Source organism: Squalius cephalus, assembly GCF_949319135.1.
Source record: "Squalius cephalus genome assembly, chromosome: 23".
Taxonomy (NCBI): Eukaryota; Metazoa; Chordata; class Actinopteri; order Cypriniformes; family Leuciscidae; genus Squalius; species Squalius cephalus.
The window spans coordinates 13637994-13656922 of record NC_137144.1 but is presented as its reverse complement, the minus strand read 5'-3'; the positions used below and the strand labels follow the sequence as shown (position 1 = coordinate 13656922).

General features: G+C 35.6%; 1 protein-coding gene and 2 long non-coding RNA genes across 4 annotated transcripts in view; 1 reads left to right on the top strand and 2 right to left on the bottom strand.

The window, feature by feature from the left end:
• LOC307151048 overlaps nucleotides 1–5776 on the bottom strand; it is a 51896-nt gene extending 46120 nt beyond the window's left edge. For both annotated transcript variants that reach the window (XR_013819808.1, XR_013819809.1), the window contains exon 1: nucleotides 5475–5776. This is a non-coding gene — a long non-coding RNA (uncharacterized lncRNA). The remainder of the gene's footprint in view (nucleotides 1–5474) is intronic.
• Nucleotides 5140–13598, top strand: LOC307151049. The gene is made up of 4 exons (XR_013819810.1): nucleotides 5140–5239; nucleotides 7018–7084; nucleotides 7169–7280; nucleotides 13533–13598. It is a non-coding gene; the product is annotated as an uncharacterized lncRNA (long non-coding RNA).
• Nucleotides 10224–17788, bottom strand: anxa2a (annexin A2a). The gene is made up of 13 exons (XM_079858797.1): nucleotides 17670–17788; nucleotides 16721–16781; nucleotides 15922–16012; nucleotides 15213–15307; nucleotides 15020–15133; nucleotides 14591–14681; nucleotides 14437–14516; nucleotides 14254–14313; nucleotides 13777–13870; nucleotides 13594–13689; nucleotides 12446–12504; nucleotides 12156–12278; nucleotides 10224–10891 (listed from the first exon to the last, which is right to left on the bottom strand). The coding sequence occupies exons 2-13, from the start codon at nucleotides 16769–16771 to the stop codon at nucleotides 10832–10834; spliced, it is 1014 nt and encodes a 337-aa protein (XP_079714923.1). The 5' UTR covers nucleotides 16772–16781; nucleotides 17670–17788; the 3' UTR covers nucleotides 10224–10831.
• Nucleotides 17789–18929: the final 1141 nt, after the last annotated feature.

Sequence of the window (18929 nt, the reverse complement as noted above, 5' to 3'; positions counted from 1 at the left end):
TTTCTGTATTCTGTAAAAAAACATTTTCAAAAGGGGGTTTTCACAGTGATTCCATACAACCATTTTTGGTTCCCCAAAGAACCTTTCAGTGAACATTCCTCAAGTCCTCCTGTGGTGAAAATTAAGTTTTTTAATGTTGTTTATATGTCTGTGTGGTGTTTTTAATATGCTTTAAGACAAAACATGTGCAAATTCATAAGTCAACACCATTGCTGAGCATTTTCTCCTTAAAACTGCAGTGAACCGAAGAATACGGTGCTGAAAACATTCTTTAGAAATGTTGGCCCATATTGATAGGATAGCATCTTGCAGTTGATGGAGATTTGTGGGATGCACATCCAGGGCACGAAGCTCCTGTTCCACCACATCCCAAAGATGCTCTATTGGGTTGAGATCTGGTGACTGTGGGCGCCATTTTAGTACAGTGAACTCATTGTCATGTTCAAGAAACCAATTTGAAATGATTCGAGCTTTGTGACATGGTGCATTATCCTGCTGGAAGTAGCCATCAGAGGATGGGTACATGCATGGTGGTCATAAAGGGATGGACATGGTCAGAAACAATGCTCAGGTAGGCCGTGGCATTTAAACGATGCCCAATTGGCACTAAGGGGCCTAAAGTGTGCCAAGAAAACATCCCCCACACCATTACACCACCACCACCAGCCTGCACAGTGGTAACAAGGCATGATGGATCCATTTTCTCATTCTGTTTACGCCAAATTCTGACTCTACCATCTGAATGTCTCAACAGAAATCGAGACTCATCAGACCAGGCAACATTTTTCCAGTCTTCAACTGTCCAATTTTGGTGAGCTCGTGCAAATTGTAGCCTCTTTTTCCTATTTGTAGTGGAGATGAGTGGTACCCGGTGGGGTCTTCTGCTGTTGTAGCCCATCCGCCTCAAGGTTGTGCATGTTGTGGCTTCACAAATGCTTTGCTGCATACCTCGTTTGTAACGAGTGGTTATTTCAGTCAAAGTTGCTCTTCTATCAGCTTGAATCAGTCGGCCCATTCTCCTCTGACCTCTAGCATCAACAAGGCATTTTCGCCCACAGGACTGCCGCATACTGGATGTTTTTCCCTTTTCACACCATTCTTTGTAAACCCTAGAAATGGTTGTGCATGAAAATCCCAGTAACTGAGCAGATTGTGAAATACTCAGACCGGCCCGTCTGGCACCAACAACCATGCCACGCTCAAAATTGCTTAAATCACCTTTCTTTCCCATTCTGACATTCAGTTTGGAGTTCAGGAGATTGTCTTGACCAGGACCACACCCCTAAATGCATTGAAGCAACTGCCATGTGATTGGTTGATTAGATAATTGCATTAATGAGAAATTGAACAGGTGTTCCTAATAATCCTTTAGGTGAGTGTATATTACATTTAGATACCAAGGTGCACTTTAAGGCAGCAACAGGCACATGTTTTTTCCAGTCTAATAAAGAAAAATACTCAAAAAATACCCATGAAACAAAATGGCGGTATCCATGTCAAATAAACAACAGGCCTGCATAAAGGCCCTGATATTCTCGCAGCAAAGTTACTTTTTCTTGAAATTTGCAAGCAGAAGTACACTGTCCTGATTCCACCTACACAATAGCAAAATAAACACACAACAAAAACACAACAGTGAGAAAACAGCAGTTAAGTAAGCATCTGATCATAGCGATGTGAATATGTTCACACCAGCTCTGCCATTCATTACTCCAGTCAAGTCACGTCATGTTTATTTATACCACTTTATACAATAGATTGCTTTAAAGCAAGCAGCTTTACGGTATGAAAAATGAAAGAAGAAAAAACAGTGTCAGTGTTGCTTTCAGTTATAATTACACAACTTCAATTTCTACTATAAAGCAGCTGTCATGTTTGTTCTCAGACTCAGACTTTGTACAACAGACTGAACAGCAGAAACCAGCAAGCTGTTTCGAACTCAAAAAACAAACTTCAAACAAACTTCATTTTGCCCTGATTTTGTTCGAAATGACGTCACACCAGTTTGTTCTTCAATTTCGCTTACTTGAAGTATATCCTTGCCTTTAGACAACCCATCAGCTGACATTGAGAAGAATGGGAATGCTAACGGATATCTCCACAAAACTTACGAACAATTAAGTAATATTCAACCGTGAATCAATAATTGTAAGCAGCCACCAAAACAAAGACAGAATTGACAGCAGTGTTTTTCAGTGCTATTGTTTCAGTCGTAGCCTGTGCCGCGGTGACAGAATGACTTTAGCAGCGCTTCCTCTGTTGTCTGAGTTTGAGCCTCATAAAAGGAAGCTGTCATGACAACACCAAAGGCACCAACCCCATCTTCCCATCCGGAGAGAGAGAGCGTCTGCTGGAGACGGGCCACCTCTCAACACGTCAGTCCTTCAGCGGAACCCGTCAGCCCAGAGGCTAGAGTACAGAGGCTGGGGTCGGTGTTTACTATACGCACTGCCGACTACACCGCTAATGAACCCACGGGACAGCCGAGATCTCTGAAATATAAAATAATGAGAATTAAGGAAATATTAATCAAACTCTGGCGTCCTCGGACTGCTTGTGTTTTAGGTAGCTGGCGAGGATGTTGAGCAGCTCTTCTGGCTTAGCCTGTGGAGATACTGTTTTACAGAGAACATGCGAGTAGCAAGACTGCTAGCTGGAGGACATGGGATCACACATGCACACACAACGACATAAGCATGCACACTCTGTCCCATTAGTTCCCCAGTCTAGTCCATAATTAAATACCCAGCACTGCACAAGTAGTCAGGCAGGCCATGGGCATCAATACAGACGACAAGAGGGGACGAAATCTGTATTACACAGCCCGCTCTTCATACTAGTGTCTGAACAGCTGTGCTCTCTTAAAGGGGTCCTACTATGCTTTTTCAACTTTATTTAGTGTAATGTTAATGTTTGAGCATTCAAAATGATCTGCAACATAACAAAGCTCAAAGTTCACTCCAAAGGGAGATATTTTCATTTAACAGAATACACTTTCCACGAACTAATGAACGACTCGTTTGGACTACAACACGTTTTTTTCCAGGCTTTATGAATTCACAATGTTACTAATGTTATTTAAATAATCTCGCCCACGGAATACGGAAAAAAGGTGCAAGGCCTATTTGAGCTGCTGCTTTGTCAAAGAGATGCTGTTTTTTCCACAGCTTTTCCAAAACTCATTTGTTTGACCTTCCTAAGGCTGACATAATAGTGGTTAAAATGGATGTGTTCCTGAACATTATAACCCCAAAGTCTATCTGTGTGCTGCACATTTTACGGAGAACAGCTTCCAGAAACTAAGAGAGTACAATGCTGGCTAAGCACAAAAGCTTCTCCTGAAATGGAGCAGACAGTTCCCATTTTGTCAGGATAATCTGTTGTTTGTGGATCACAACTTGTCTTAGTCTTATTTCTTGTCTTAACAGTATGTCTTATTATTTGTAGTTGCGTTTTCTATTAACAGTTACCATTATAAGTTGTATAGTTGTTGTGATGTAAACAAAGGGAAAAACTATTTGCCAACATTAGTGTTGATATAGTGTTTACTGTAGCTTTAATAAGGCCACCCCTTAGGAAAATGAACCATGCTTTTGTGATTGATTACTGTTTGTATTACCATTATTTTTCCAACAAATATTATCGTAAATTATGTATAACATCGTATCTAAAATGTATAAGAAAATTACAGGGGAAAAAACATACCACTCTGAAACGTCCTGTGAAATCCGTGCAAAGTCAGTGCGTGAAATCAGTTCTGGAGGATCCTCTTGTTTGTCTGGATCAGGCTTGAATTGGTTTGAAATTGACGGCAATTTGAAATTGACTTATGGTAAGGGGCATGACATTTCCCGAACATGAGCTAAGTGGTGCCAATCACAACACACTGGGCCAGCCAACCAATCACAGCACATTTTGTATTTCGGAAGGAAGGGCTTCATCGAAACCGGAACTAAATGGCATGTTCAACCAGACTGGGGAGAGAGGTGCTGTAATAATGTAAAATACGTGAACAAAATGTTTGTTTTTTTAACAATGAATTGAGTAGGCTACACCACAAAAACAAAATCAATACTTTGTAAAAGGGCATAAGGAACAATCACATAGCCAACTATAGCAACTAATCAACTGTGTGTTGTCCATGTTCATTTGCTATGTTCTAGCATAGGCTACTAGTCTTACCATTTCTACAGTAGGCCTATATAGTATTCTATATGCCAAATGCAGTATAATAAGAGGAAATATCTACATTTGCCAAAAGGAGCATGCAGATTACACAGTATGCGATGTCGGACACAGTGAATGTGTTCAATATATTTTTTCTTACATTTCTGCCAACATGAGTGAAGCACAATTAATTTTTTATGTAGCCTATGCATAATGTAAGCACAAGTAAATAACATCATCAGCATAGTTACGTACACGTGCAGCCAAAATGTTGTAACTGCACACACTCTGTACTTACTCAAAGACTTGAGCAAAGTCCGTTTAAGCGAGTCATTTCACTCAGCGGCCATCTTTGAAACGCCTCTGGTATGCAAGCTTATTTAAATGGAGAAACATCAAGTTCTCCAAAGCTGTTCACGAAGCTTTCGATTAAATTTCTTTATACTTATGTTCAATTAGCGCTAAAAAAGCTTATTTTTTCAGGGTGGAGCATCCAAAGCACATGCACAGTAGTAAGTGTGTGTCTCAAAACACTGACTGTTTCTATGGCAACCGGAGAATCTAACGGCAGCTGTAGTGACCTGATAAGTTTACCAATCAACCATTGGCTCTTTTATTTAGAAGGCGGGACTTTTTCCGCCATTTTGCTCGTTGCTCATTTCCCCTTTAAAACGAGTAGAGTGCAGCGTCTTTCTATTTATAAAGTATTTGGCTTGAGCATGTGCATTGAATTATTATTAATATTTGCACTAATTAATTTCTCCACAAGGCAGTACTGGCTCAGGCCTTTATTTCACAGTCGAAATGGAAAAAATAACACGAAACAACAAGCAGCTAACTTACTGGAAACAACAAGCCCACATTGACGAGCATATGAGGGAAATTAAAGGAAACCCGCATAATATAAACAAGTAACGTTACAAAGACATTTCGGTCATAATTTCTGGAGAGAAATCAGACAGACAACCGTTTAGTGTCCATCATGTATCAAGTTTGGTTCACAGTTTTGATGGCCGTGTCCAACGACACAACCGAGGCTGATTTTGCAATTGCAATACTACAAAACTAGCAGGTAAGGATGGTTGAAATAGTGAAAGTCTGTAGAGTGCACGTGATCCGTTTTAATCGCTGTGTGTGAACGGTATATAAACGAAATACAATAGGCCTAAACCTAAACGATACTGTTTTTTCCCTTTGAGATCCACAGACAAATCCCCTTCTGCGAACATTAGATTAATGTAATCATATTTGAACACACTTGACCACATGCCATTTTGAAAAGCGTCAATCATTTTCTCCTCTCATACCGGCGTGTTTTTGCGAGGTCTCCTCGTGTTGTTGGTGCTGAGGTCTCCCTTTGACATTCATGGGCTCCAGGTCTCATCTGAATGATTGAATGCCGGCGTTTGCCGTGCTAAATTGCGTCGTTTCAATCCGGGAGAGAGTCAGAGTCCCTCCGGATTCCGGCTCCCGGTGGACCAGCCGTCGAGAAGAACAGCATGTTGTACATCCACATAAAACGGAAAAAATATGAGAGGTACTCTCCTCTTTATGACACAGAAATTAATCTGTCACTGGAGCTGGAAGTAAATCTCGGGCCTGCTTTGCAAAATACTGTTTTAACCCCCTTTACTCTGTATTTTATCTTTTATTGGCAATAAACATAAAACAGCACAAAGGGGTAATGTCCTCATCAATATTATCACAAAATAATAAATTTTAAGGCTTATAAACTTTAGAAGGAATTTTCGTCCTCGAGTGATCCGAATGTAGATCCTCTGAAAAAGTTGAACATTTTTCATATTGTTGCTAATTGTTAAAAAAGGAAAATATTTGTTTTTTTCTCTCCACGCAACATAATTTACACAAATTACTTGTACTTCTATTTATTGAATATAATTTATCATTTTTTCTATTATACTTGAGTGTTATTAAACAGTGTTTAATATTTCAAGTGTTTTAAAAAAAGTTTTTGAAATAATTTTTATTCCCACGCCTGAAACCACTTATTTAGCCTATATATATATATATATATATATATATATATATATATATATATATATAACGTTATTTATCTTTTAAGCCTATGCATTTGTATTCAACATGGCATACAAAGTCACAATACTAAAAGTTTATGCTGTTATATACTTAAACACTTATTCAAGTAAATATACTTGTGAATACTTATTCACGCAACAGTTAGAATGGCACTAATTTGTAAAAAAAAAAAAAAAAAAAAAAAAATATATATATATATATATATATATATATATATATATACTGTATATATATGTATATATGTATATATATATATATATATATATATATATATATATATTTATATACTGTATATATTATAAATTTTAATAGTAATTTTAAATAAATACTATAATTATAATGGGACTGAGGCCACTATACAAAACAAAATGGTAACACTTTACAATAAGGTTGCATTTGTTCACATTAGTTAGTATAGCATGAACCAACGATAAAAGAATATTCTACAAAATGTATTATTCTAAGCATTTAACCTATTAATACATTTTAAAATCAAAAGTTGGATTAAGATTTATTTAATGGACCAGAGCTGACATGAAATAACAATGAGCAGATGCATTTTTATTTATGAATGTTAACAAAGATGAATAAATGTAACAAATTGATTGCTTATTATTAAGTCATTTTAGTTAATGCATTAACTAATGGGACCTCATTGTAAAGTGTTACCAACAAAATATATAAAATTCTCAACACATTTTTAATAATTCATGGTCACACACAATGCAAAATTTTACTGAATTATTTTTTCCTCTATGCAATAGCTAAAATTGCATTCTTTTCTTTGCGTAGGAAACATCATCCATGTGAAAACAACGTCATTATAGCTGTCCAGCTCAAGATCTCCAAGTGAAGAGAGGTGAGAGATATCAAGGCCCTTTATTCATTTGAATTCCTATCTTCCTCCAAAGGTTTCTCTCATTAGGTTTCTCTCTCTATAAAGGAACGAGGCCTGCTGGGGCCGTTAGAAATGCATTGTCAACTCTTCAGCGGATCTCACCCTCAGAGACCACAAACTAAACAGGGGAAGGATCTAGTGGAGGAACCTCTTTCTGGTATGCTAATCAAGTTAGCTGGAGGTTAAATTAACATTTTTAATTAAAAAATTAGCACCAAACAAACACAGCAAAACACACTAATGATTAAAACATCTAAATAAAGCCTCCTCGCCAAAGAATGAACAGGAGAAGGCAGCGTGAAAACAGTTTTATTGCTCCCATAAAGCATGTCTAGAGAGGAAATTCACATCTAAATGACATTGAGTCGTTGGCCGATTATGTAGTGAAATGAATGGACTGGCTGAGGCGTGTCAATATGTTGTGGGTGATTATCATGGAAATGATTGGGTGTTAAAATACGACGCCGGATTCCCTCAAGTATCCAGTCAGGGAAAGTGTTTTGTAATTAAACCTTTTATGCGGTGATATGTAATTCATGTATGTAAAGCATATTTAAATTTGATCACAAGCAGAATCTCAAACAGTAGGAAAATACTCTCTCATTTCTAAGTTACTACTTTTTCATTTCTTTTTAAACTAAAGGGATAAAATATGTTAATTCCACTGGAGATCAAATATTAAGTATTTGTTATTGAATAAAAAATAATAATTAAAAAGGCAGTTGCAAACATCAAAGTAATCCCACAGCAAGCGGTAGATGTTTTCTGGCTGTCAGCCACACACACACACACACACACACACACACACACACACACACACACACACACACACACACACCACAGACACACACACACGCACCCTGTGGCTCTATCGCTCTCTAGTGGAAATACATAATAAATGCAACCCACTACTTGCAGCTAATTTACAACTTACAAAAGGCCCAATAAGTAATTGGGTAATCAACTTTTTGATGCCAAATATGCCCAAAATATGGTGATTACCTTGCTAAGGACTTCTTTCCTAAGGCATCAATATACTATAATAAGATTATATTAAGATTATTTGTGGTGTTTGAAATAGTAAGTATAATATGAAGACAATGAATTCTCTAAATGTTTACAGTACTAATGGCAAAAAAATATTAAATTAACAAATCATTTAAATTTTTATAATAAATAAAAATATTAATTAAAATAATTAATATATAGCATTTATTTGTCTGGTGTTTTCACAATAAATAGTGGTCAAAAGCATCTTTAAAAAATATATTTTTACACTTTACACTTTTTTTTTATTTAAAATTTGCAGCTGATCCCTACCCCTTGTGAACAGCCAATAAATAAGTGTATATAAATAAATTAATATTTTTGAAAACTTAAGGCCCTTTAAAAATTGATAAAATTGTGTGTATATGCGTGTATATATATATATATACACACATACAGTCGCGCTCAGAATTAATCATACCCCTGGTAAATATGATCAAAAATGGCTGTAAAAAATAAATCTGCATGGTTTATCCTTTTGATTTTTCATTCAAAAAATTGGCAAAAATCTAACCTTTCATTGAAGTAAAAGAATTGAAAGTGGGGGGGAAATCACATTATGAAATAAATGTTTTTCTCCAAAACACGTTGGCCACAATTATTCATACCCCTAGAATTTTTTATGAATAAAATATCTCTGAAGTATATTCCCATTAATATTTACCCTTTTTTTTAGCACACCAGGGTGACTAGGAACATGACATTGTCCAGCTATGACTTCTTGTTTCACAGGAGTTTAAATATGAGGAAACACAAAGGCCAAATTCCCTTAATCATCCATCACAATGAGTAAAACCAAAGAATATAGTTCTGATGTGCAGCAAAAGATTGTTGAGCATCACAAAATAGAGAGTGGTTGTAAGAAAATAGCTAAAGAGTTGAAAATCCCCATTTTGACCATCAGGGCAATAATTAAGAAGTTACAGTATAATCAACTAAAGATGTTACGAATCTGCAAGGAAGAGGACGTGTGTCTATATTGTCTTAATGGACGGTGAGGATGAAAGTTTGAGTGGCCAAAGACTCTTCAATAATCACAGATGGAGAATTGCAGAGATTAGTTGAGTCTTGGGGTCAGAAAGCCTATTAAAAAAAAAAAAAAAAATCAAACAACCCCTACATCCCCACATGTTGTTTGGGAGGTTTTCAAGAAAAATGCTCCTCGCTCATCCAAAAACAAACTCCAGCATATTCAGTTGTCAGACACGACTGGAACTTCAGACGGCACAGGGATCTGTGGTCAGATGAAACTAAAAAAAGAGCTTTTTGGCAGCAAACACACTAGATGGGTTTGGTGAGCACAAGGATAAAAAGTACCCTATGTGTACAATTTAATATACCATTGGATCTTTAATGTTGTGGACCTATTTTTCTGCTGGAGGTCCTGTACTTCTTGTTCAGATACATGGCATCGTGGATTCTATCAAATATCAACAGATAAAAAATCAAAACCTGACGCCTTCTGCTAGAAATCTTATAATGGGCCGTGGTTGGATCTTCCATCAGGACAACGATCCAAAACAAACATCAAAATCAACACAAAAATGTGTTAGGGAGCACAAAATGAAGCTTCTGCCATGACCGTCCCAGTCCCCTGACCTGATGAGTGGAGTGAACTGAAGAGAAGAAGCACAAACATGGATCTGGGAATCTGAAGGATCTGGAGAGATTCTGTATGGAGGAATGGTCTCTGATCTCTTGTCAGGTGTTCTCCAAACTCATCAGGCATTATAGGAGAAGACTCAGATCTGTTATCTTGGCAAAAGGAGATTGCAAAAAGTATTTAATAAAAGGGTATGAATAATTGTGGCCAACGTGTTTTGGAGAAAAACATTTATTTCATAATGTGATAAACCTCCCCCCACAAAATGACAATACAAAATGACATTTTAAATGATAAACCAATAGATATTAATTAATGTTCATTCATGTTTAAATGTGGTGTAAGTGTCCAAATAATTCTTTGAGGGGTCATTGTATCTCATTTAAATACAAATAAAAAAGTTCAACATATGACTCTTACTTTAGAAGACCAAAAAATGAAGCAGAAATGAATGGTTTTGTTTTATTTGTCAGTATAGAAAAAATGGGTAACAGTACAAATATCTGCTCAGAAAAGTAAAAGTGTATTCCTTGTACAAGAAGGATATCAGTTCACTTTATTGGCGATTCACTTTACTGTGGCTAAATGGCATCTTTAGATCTTGTATACACTCTTAAAAACAAAGGTTCTCAATTGGCATTGATGGTTCCTTTAAGAACCTTTATTATCCCTGGAACCTTTCTGTTCTTCATAGGTTCTTCATAGGTTCAAAAGGTTCTTTAGATTATTAAAATGTTCTTCACAATAAGAAAAATAATCGTTTAAAGAACAGTTCGGTGAAAGGTTCTTTGGGGAGCCAAAAATGGTTCTTCTATGATATCTGTGCAATAATAAAAAAAAAAACCTTTTTAGAACCTTTATTTTTAAGAGTGTATTTCATGTTGCAATCCTTCTTAATGGAAAACACATGCTTATTTCCAGTCTAAGCGAGTGCATGTCTCTAAAGCTGCAGCAGGTTAGGGACTATATTCAAGGCCAGGCACAGGAGATCTGTCTGGACCTGCGCAGAGCTCAAGTCCTTCGCGTAGCCCCTCTCAAACTCTGTCGGGATGGTCGACTTAATCGTCTCCAGCGCACAGGCTCAGCAGGGCCCTCTGGTAGTCTCCCTTTGTGTGCTCCTGAGAACATTAAACACATACAAAGCAATGCATATTTAGAGGCTCCTCAATATCTGAGAACTGATTGATTGTTTCCACCACAGAATAAAAAAAAGTAATTGCGACTTTTTTTTCTCGCAATTGTGAGAATTTCTAGATATAAACTCGCAATTGCGAGAAAAAAAGTCAGAATTGTGGGATATAAACTCACAATTGCAAGAAAAAAGTCAGAATGGTGATACTCGTAATTGCAAGAAAAAGGTCAGAATTGCGAGATATAAACTCGTAATTGCAAGAAAAAAGTCAGTTGCGAGATATAAATTCGTAATTGCAAGAAAAAGGTCAGAATTGTGAGATATAAACTCGTAATTGCAAGAAAAAAGTCAGAGTTGCGAGATATAAATTCGTAATTGCAAGAAAAAGGTCAGAATTGCGAGATATAAACTCGGAATTGCAAGAAAAAAGTCCGAATTGTGAGATATAAACTCGTTTTGTGAGAAAAAAAACAGATTTGTTGCATATAAACTCAAGATTGCGAGAAAAAAGTAAAAATTGCATGATATAAACTCGTAATTGCGAGAAAAGTCAGAATTGTGAGTTTTAAACTAATTTCCGAGAAAAAGTCACAATTGTGACTTATAAAGTCAGAATTTCAAGATATAAATTCGCAATTGTGAGAAGTCAGGATTGTGGGATATAAACTCACAATTGCAAGAAAAAAGTCAGAATGGTGATACTCGTAATTGCAAGGAAAAGGTCAGAATTGTGAGATATAAACTCGTAATTGCAAGACAAAAGTCAGAATTGCGAGATATAAACTTGTTTTGTGAGAAAAAATCTGAATTGTTGCATATAAACTTGCGATTGCGAGAAAAAAGTAAACTCGTATAAACTCATAATTACAAGAAAAGTCAGGATTTTGAGTTTTAAATTATTTCTGAGAAAAAGTCAGCATTGTGGGATATAAACTCGTGATTGCGAGAAAAAAGTCAGAATTGTGAGATATAAACTCGTGATTGCGAGAAAAAAGTCAGAATTGTGAGATATAAACTCGCAATTAAGAGACAAAAGTGAGAATTTTTTTTAAATTGTGGGACATAAACTCGCAAAAAGTCAGAATTGTGGGATATAAAGAGTTTTTATCTCACAATTCAGGCTTTATTTTTTAGAATTGCGACTACTTCTCTGAATTGTGAGATATTGTGAGAATTACATGCGCAAACAAGCTTCCATAGTTTTCCACCTTGGTGTACAGTAGTTAGAAAACAATATTACAGGAACGTACAGTAATGGTCTGGTACAGAGACTTCCCGTGGTGGGCCTTGAACTCTTGTCTGATCTTCTTGAGGTCCACCTCGCATCGGGACACAATGATCCGGGTCAGCACCTTTTCATTCGCTCCTTTGCTCTAAAAGACACAAATACGCAAGATTAAACGAGAAGCGCACCGCCTGATGCAATTCCACTGCAAGACATCTGAAACATCCGCAGACACATTACAGATGAACTTTTTTTAATACTTTCTTCCAAGCCCAGGGAAGAATAAAAAGTGTTGGCAGATGAAACATATTTTACCTTCATGGCGTCTTGCAGTTTGTTGGCGAAATACAGCTGTTTGTTTTCAAAGCACTGAACTGAGGAAGAGAAGATGTGGAGATTAGATTCAGCTGCTGGGTTAATAGTAGCTTTCTGACTCATAAAAACTGTGGATTTGACTTGAACTTAAAGCCTTTTCTAAAGAATTTTGTAACTTTTAGTCAAAGTCTGCAAGTTTTAAGGTCATCTACACTGCTGTTCAAAAGTCTGGGGCCAGTAAGATTGCACTTTTTAAAGGAAATTAATACTTTTATTCAGCAAGGACACAATAAAGTGATCAAAATAGTAAATACATTTATAAAGTACAATAACAAAAGATTTCTATTTAAAATAAATGCTGTTCTTCATCAAAAAAAAAAAAAATCCTTTAAAATGTATCAGGGTTTCCATAAACATATCAAGGCAGCACAACTGTTTTTTAACATTGATAATAATAAGAAATGCTTCTTGAGCATCAAACCAGCATATTATAATGATTTCTGAAGGATCATGTGACACTGAAGACTGGAGTAATGATGCTGAAAATTCAGCTTTGATCACAGGAATAAATTACATTTTATATTGAAACAGAAAAAACCTTATTTTAAATTGTAATAATATTTCACAATGTTTCTGTAGTGACTGATTTCAAAACACATTAATGTACCGACCCCAAACTTTTGAATGCTAATGCATATGCTAAAGTACAGTTAAAGCTCGACAAATTTAACATATAGATTAGACACATTTAAATTCACTTTGTCCTCCTGCAAAATGGATAAAAAATATTGATAACTAAGAATGAAAATGTCCATCCTCCAAAACTATAAATACCAGCTCCATTTGACTAGCATTAGCAAGTAGCTAGTCATGCTTTTGCTGTGTTTCTTTGGTTCCACCAATGCTCATATTTTAATTCCTTCTCTAACCTTAATTTATTGAAGCAAGTGGCTGAAATGTATTTATTTTTTAAAGTGTTTTCATTGCTTTTGGTCTATGGTTTGGTCCAAGAGTTTGGCTAAAGGCTAGATATACAAAAGCAGATGACCACTTTGCTCTATTCCGCCCTAACTTCCTGTTTCAACAGGATATACATCAGCGCTGAGAGGAAAACTGAGCTTCATGGGGTCTTCAAAGCAAAGTCTCACCCAAGGTAAGGAAGGACTTCTCCAGATCTCCTTTCACCTCTTTGCGGATGCTCTCCTGCATGTCATAAGGGCTGTAGCTCTTGTATCTGTCAAACACTATAAACAGAAACACAAAATTCACATTAATTATATGGGCGCTACTATATTATGAGATGCAAAACGGTGTTTAAAAGAATCTCAAACCTTTCTGGAGGTGAGGAACGCTTCTCTCAGACATGATGGAGATCCAGCACTTCACATCAGTGCCTTTCCGTTTGACTCCAGCCTCATACAGGGCCTGCACAGATTATAAATATAGTGATATTTAAAATAAATCTAAATGTATAGTATATAATTAAAATAAATGTATAATTTCTGAAAATCAACAATTTATATATAATAAATGTATACATTATATTATATATATATATATAATATATTATAAATTAATGTATTGTAAATGTATTACTTTTTTTATAAAGTTAATATTTACTTACAATAAATGCAAATAAATGGTATATAAAATGTTTTTAATATTTAACTGAAGTTTAATATTTAGGATTAGAGGTTTTGATTAAATACTGTTGCTCTAATAAAGGCTTGATTTCCGAATATTAAATCCACATATATAATTATTTTATGTTTCAATTAAATGCTGAGGGATAAACCACAAGAACTTACTCTGGCATCTTCATCGATTTTCTGGTAGTCAACGACGGATCCGGGCTCATCTCTCTTGGTCTGATGTGGGATGGGGTCATGTGACATTACAAATTATATGTTAAACAAATCCTCAGAATCTTAATTCAGACTTTTAAATGGTTCCACGTAGTATTTAAAGCACATGAGAAAAGTTTACCCCACCTGAACCAGAGCCAATAGAAGTTTAGCAAAGTCTCCTGAAGTATCTCCAGCCACATCCTTCTCCAGGTCCTTCTTGAACACTGCGATAAGACACGCAGGTTTATATCACAACCACATGCTCCTAATCATTGCACTTAAATACTCCCATACTCACATTCCTTGTAGACTTTCTTAATATCCATGAGCTCAGCACTGCTTCGAGAGCAGAGGATCTCAATCAGAGACTCTTCATCGGTTCCAAGACCCTGAAAACACACAGATATTCTGCTTTTGAGAACCATGACCATGCAGATTTCACTCCCATTTCTTCTAAGCAATGAAAAAAAGAGTCTTTAAAGAGGCCATACTAAGCCCTTTTCAAAAGTCTTGATTTTGTCTAAGATTTTCATTCTTGAATGTTCAAAAAACATTATTTTCACATATTTCTTAAAACAAAACTTTTGCAAGGGCACGCAAACTTTCTCGGGGGAACCCAAAACTTTTGCGAGGGAACCCAAACTTACTTGGAGGAATGCAAAGATTTTGTGAGCAAACGTAAAAATGAAAATGTAAAAAAGCATTATAAGTCATCCTTAATGTTCACCTTGATGGAGGATTTGATTTCAGAGGCATCGTACTGGGCTGTGCTCTTCATGAGGCCCAGGATGACTGTTTCCAGGGTGCCAGACAGCGCCCCCTTCAGGGCTGAGATCATATCCTGAAGAAGTGATGAATGAGCATTATTACAAAAAATGGAAAAGGATACATAAACACAGAAGTACATAGTATATACTGACCTTCTTGGCTCTCCTCTCATATGCAAAGGCGATTTCTCGCCGTTGGTCATATGTCCGTTTGGTGAGAACATCAATTATGGTGTGCTCATCAACCCCTAAAACAAATAGTCATTTTTTTTATTTATTTTTTTAAATTAAAAAAGTTACCTTTGTCATATTAAAATATTATGTAGAAGTTATTTTTTATCATTTAAAAAAACATGAATAAAATGTCACTTTACAAAACTTGTGAAAAATGCTAATTTGGAAAGGTCATAAAATCGTTACAATAAAAAACAACAAATTAAATGTTTAGAAATTCTGTTGACTATTATTTTGGATATTTGGCAAAATCATCATTCATGCATGTAGAACCTCAGTAGAGAGTTTATAAAGCGGAATAGAGTACAAAGCCAGTGATTGGGAGGAATGTGGTTGCTGCAAGCAGGCGTTGGCCTGAAAATGTTCCACATGCGGTTCAATCCCTTCCAGACAGGATGATGACTCACTTCTACCACTGCTGCCCGTTGTGGCCATTTTTTTACTTCATTACGGGGCACAGCACACAAAGAAAAGGGGCGGGACAAAGCCCACAGCCAAACATGATTGTCTATTGTTTGTTTAATGGCTCATCATCATCAAATTACAGGCTTGAAGACAGATGGCACAAATACATCTGGCCTCTCACAGGACACCAGATGTGTTTAGGGCAGTGGTTCAGCTCTCTTACCTTTAGTTTTGATAGCGGTCTCAATTCTGACAGCATCCTTATCTGGATCAAAGTTAGGCGCCGGGACCACAGTAGGGTAGGTGGGGTCTCCCTAGGGTGGAACAATGTGATAATGCCATAAATAGATGGTGCACACACTTTTTGTATTTTTAATGTAATGTTTATATAGCAAAAACAGTTTTTGAAAATATTTTTATATATGTGTGTTCTTTTTTTTTTTTACATTTTTTATATATATATATATATATATTTTTTTTTATATATATATATTTTTATATATATTTTTTTTTTTTAAATATATATATTTTTTATATATATATTTTCTCTCTCTCTCTCTATATATATATATATATATATATATATATATATATATATATAGATATTATATATATTTCTCTCTCTCTCTCTCTCTCTGTGTATATATATATATATATATATATATATATATATATATATATATATATATATATATATATATATATATATACACACATATTTTTAAATATTGGTTTTGATTTATATAGTTTTAATATATATCTATATATAAATATTCATTTCATAAATATTTATATAAAAATGTTTAGTTGTGATATGTGGGGGAGTCATTACATAATCATGTGGAAAATTATGGAAGCTTGTTAAATAAATTAACAAATAATTTTGTTAAATGCAGTCAGATATAAGATATAAAGCCAGAATTGCAAATTTTTTTTTTTTTTTTTTTTTTTTTTTATGGAAACAAGCTTCCATAGAAATAAACATGTTCACTACGGATAAAAAGGCTTGAATGAAAACTTACACCGCCCAGCTGGAGAGTGAGCTGTCCTAAGAACTCAGAAACCAAAGCCATCCTGGACTTCCTGTGGAGAGCAGCCACACCTATTAATTTCCATGATATTTTTCTTTATATGCTGTAAACTGATTTACATTGGTTTTCTGCAACAATAAGTGCACAGAGAGCAGTCTCGGTCTTGAGAGAAGACTCTGAGTGTACCGTCACATGCTTTACAGAGTTATGTAATGCTGAACAGCAGAGGGCATGTTAGTTCATGGGGAGAACAGCACTTCATTGCCCCATCTTGTGTTAAGAAAAACGTAGTCATCGCATCCTGCAATAATGTCCCATGAGTCATAAAGCAAAGCTTTTCTAACATTTAAAAACACATTATTTTGTTATATATCAAGAAAACAAACTGTGAGAAAGAACAGCAATAAAAGTCATTTCTGGTTTGATTTCTACTTTTTTAATAGTGACCTCTCATTAAATCTTTAACTTCCAATATTATAATTAATGCCAAAAACACCCAAATGCTTGACAAACATGCTATTCTTTTCTTTTTTTTAAATGTCACAAGTAAAACTTACTGTGCAGCAGTTGCTAGGTAATTAGACAAAACAGGACTCGTAAACATTCATTTTAAAAACCAGCATTTGGTAAAACCTAAGCAAACAGACACACCCGTGATGAGTGCATGCTGGGAAAATTCTTTAAAGCAAGTGATGCAGATCTATTTCTCAGTCATGTCTCACAATGTTAGGGTTAATGTTTTAACACAAGGCTGTCGCCTGAGTAGTCTTTTTTATTTTGAGAAATCTCTGTGCATGCCAAATTGCTAATGTTAAAATAAAAAGACAGTTAAGGTTGAGATATACTGTACTTCTAACCTGACACCTTTAGTTTTGTATTTTAAAAAGTAACTTACTGAATGCAGAAGTTGAAGAACTAAAGAAACCAGATTTGTACTTACTTAAGTGATCACCAGATTTCAGATGCTGTGCAGAACAATCCCAGCTATGGAGTGTGAGATGGGTGTGGTGGTTAAATACCAGAGGCGTTCCAGGAGTCTCGAGGTCTCGTCCTCAAATGAAGGTGGGCTCCACCCCTCTATAACACGCCCCTCTCACGGTCTAAAGAGGTGGAACCTCTCAGAGTATGAAAGGAAGTAGGAAAGTGTGGCTTATGGTTTCTAATCTGAATGGAAATTAAGGATGTGCTAGTAAACCATTTGTTAAGTGGTGACTTTCAAGTCTTAAAGAGAATTCTGAGAAAATTCAGATAGAATTTGGTAATTGAAATAAAATATAAATACTAGATTATAGATCACAATCACACATTTTGCCTTCAGCTAACTGAAATAAGCTTAAGCTAATGTACTAAAATGACTTAAACTGAGAAATAAATTAGCTAAATAGAAATAGTAAAAAATTATATCAGATAACATTACTAAGGTTATGTACTAAAAACCCAAAAGTTTTTCATTTGCGTTTTTGTTGTCCAAACGTTCCCTGTCACAAGGATACGCGAAAACAACTTAAAATGCTGTATTCATGCCAGACCAGTAGGTGGCGATGCCACTTTGTAAAGAAACATTACGAGCCTGAACTGAACATGTAATACGCATGACGTCACCTTTTTCACAAATTCGTGTTTTTGTAGTTTACGCGGAGACGATAACGGTATTGTTTTCAAAAACTTGCACTTTGAAACCCGTTTTCAAAAGTGTGTGTTTTCATGCCCCCAAAACGCTGTTGTCGTATGAATGAACGGCCAAAACGCTTTCAAAAGTTTTCTGTTTTTAGTTTAAAATGAATGAAAACTGGAAATATAAAAATAAAAGCTAATTCAAAATATGAATTAATGATTAATTAGTTTTGAATTGTTTAGAATTGGTTTAATGATCACAGCTGAAACTAAGAGCACAATAGGAGCATCATACTCACATGTAGTATTCAGCTGGTCATGTGTTCTCATGTGATCCCACCATAAGGGGCGGCCAAGGTTGTGTAGAGTAACAGCTTTTCACTGATTTTAACTGAAGTCCTCTCATGTGTTTACACTATTCTTTACGAGTATGAAAGTGTCTTCCCTATTGTGACATACTTTATGTCCAAGTAAAAACAGCTACTTGAACAAGAAAAAATTTAATGCGTTTTGTTTTTTGCTATTGGTGGAATGAAGTTGCGATTAGTCTTTTCTTCCCTATTGGGATGTATATCTGAGTGAAAAG

Excerpts from the sequence above, each read along its gene's own strand:
- anxa2a (XM_079858797.1), bottom strand. The coding sequence starts at position 16,771 with ATGGCTTTGGTTTCTGAGTTCTTAGGACAGCTCACTCTCCAGCTGGGC. Across the intron at positions 14,314-14,436 it reads TTCTATTGGCTCTGGTTCAG|ACCAAGAGAGATGAGCCCGG; the intron begins GTGGGGTAAACT and ends ATCCCACATCAG. Across the intron at positions 13,871-14,253 it reads AAATCGATGAAGATGCCAGA|GCCCTGTATGAGGCTGGAGT; the intron begins GTAAGTTCTTGT and ends TAATCTGTGCAG.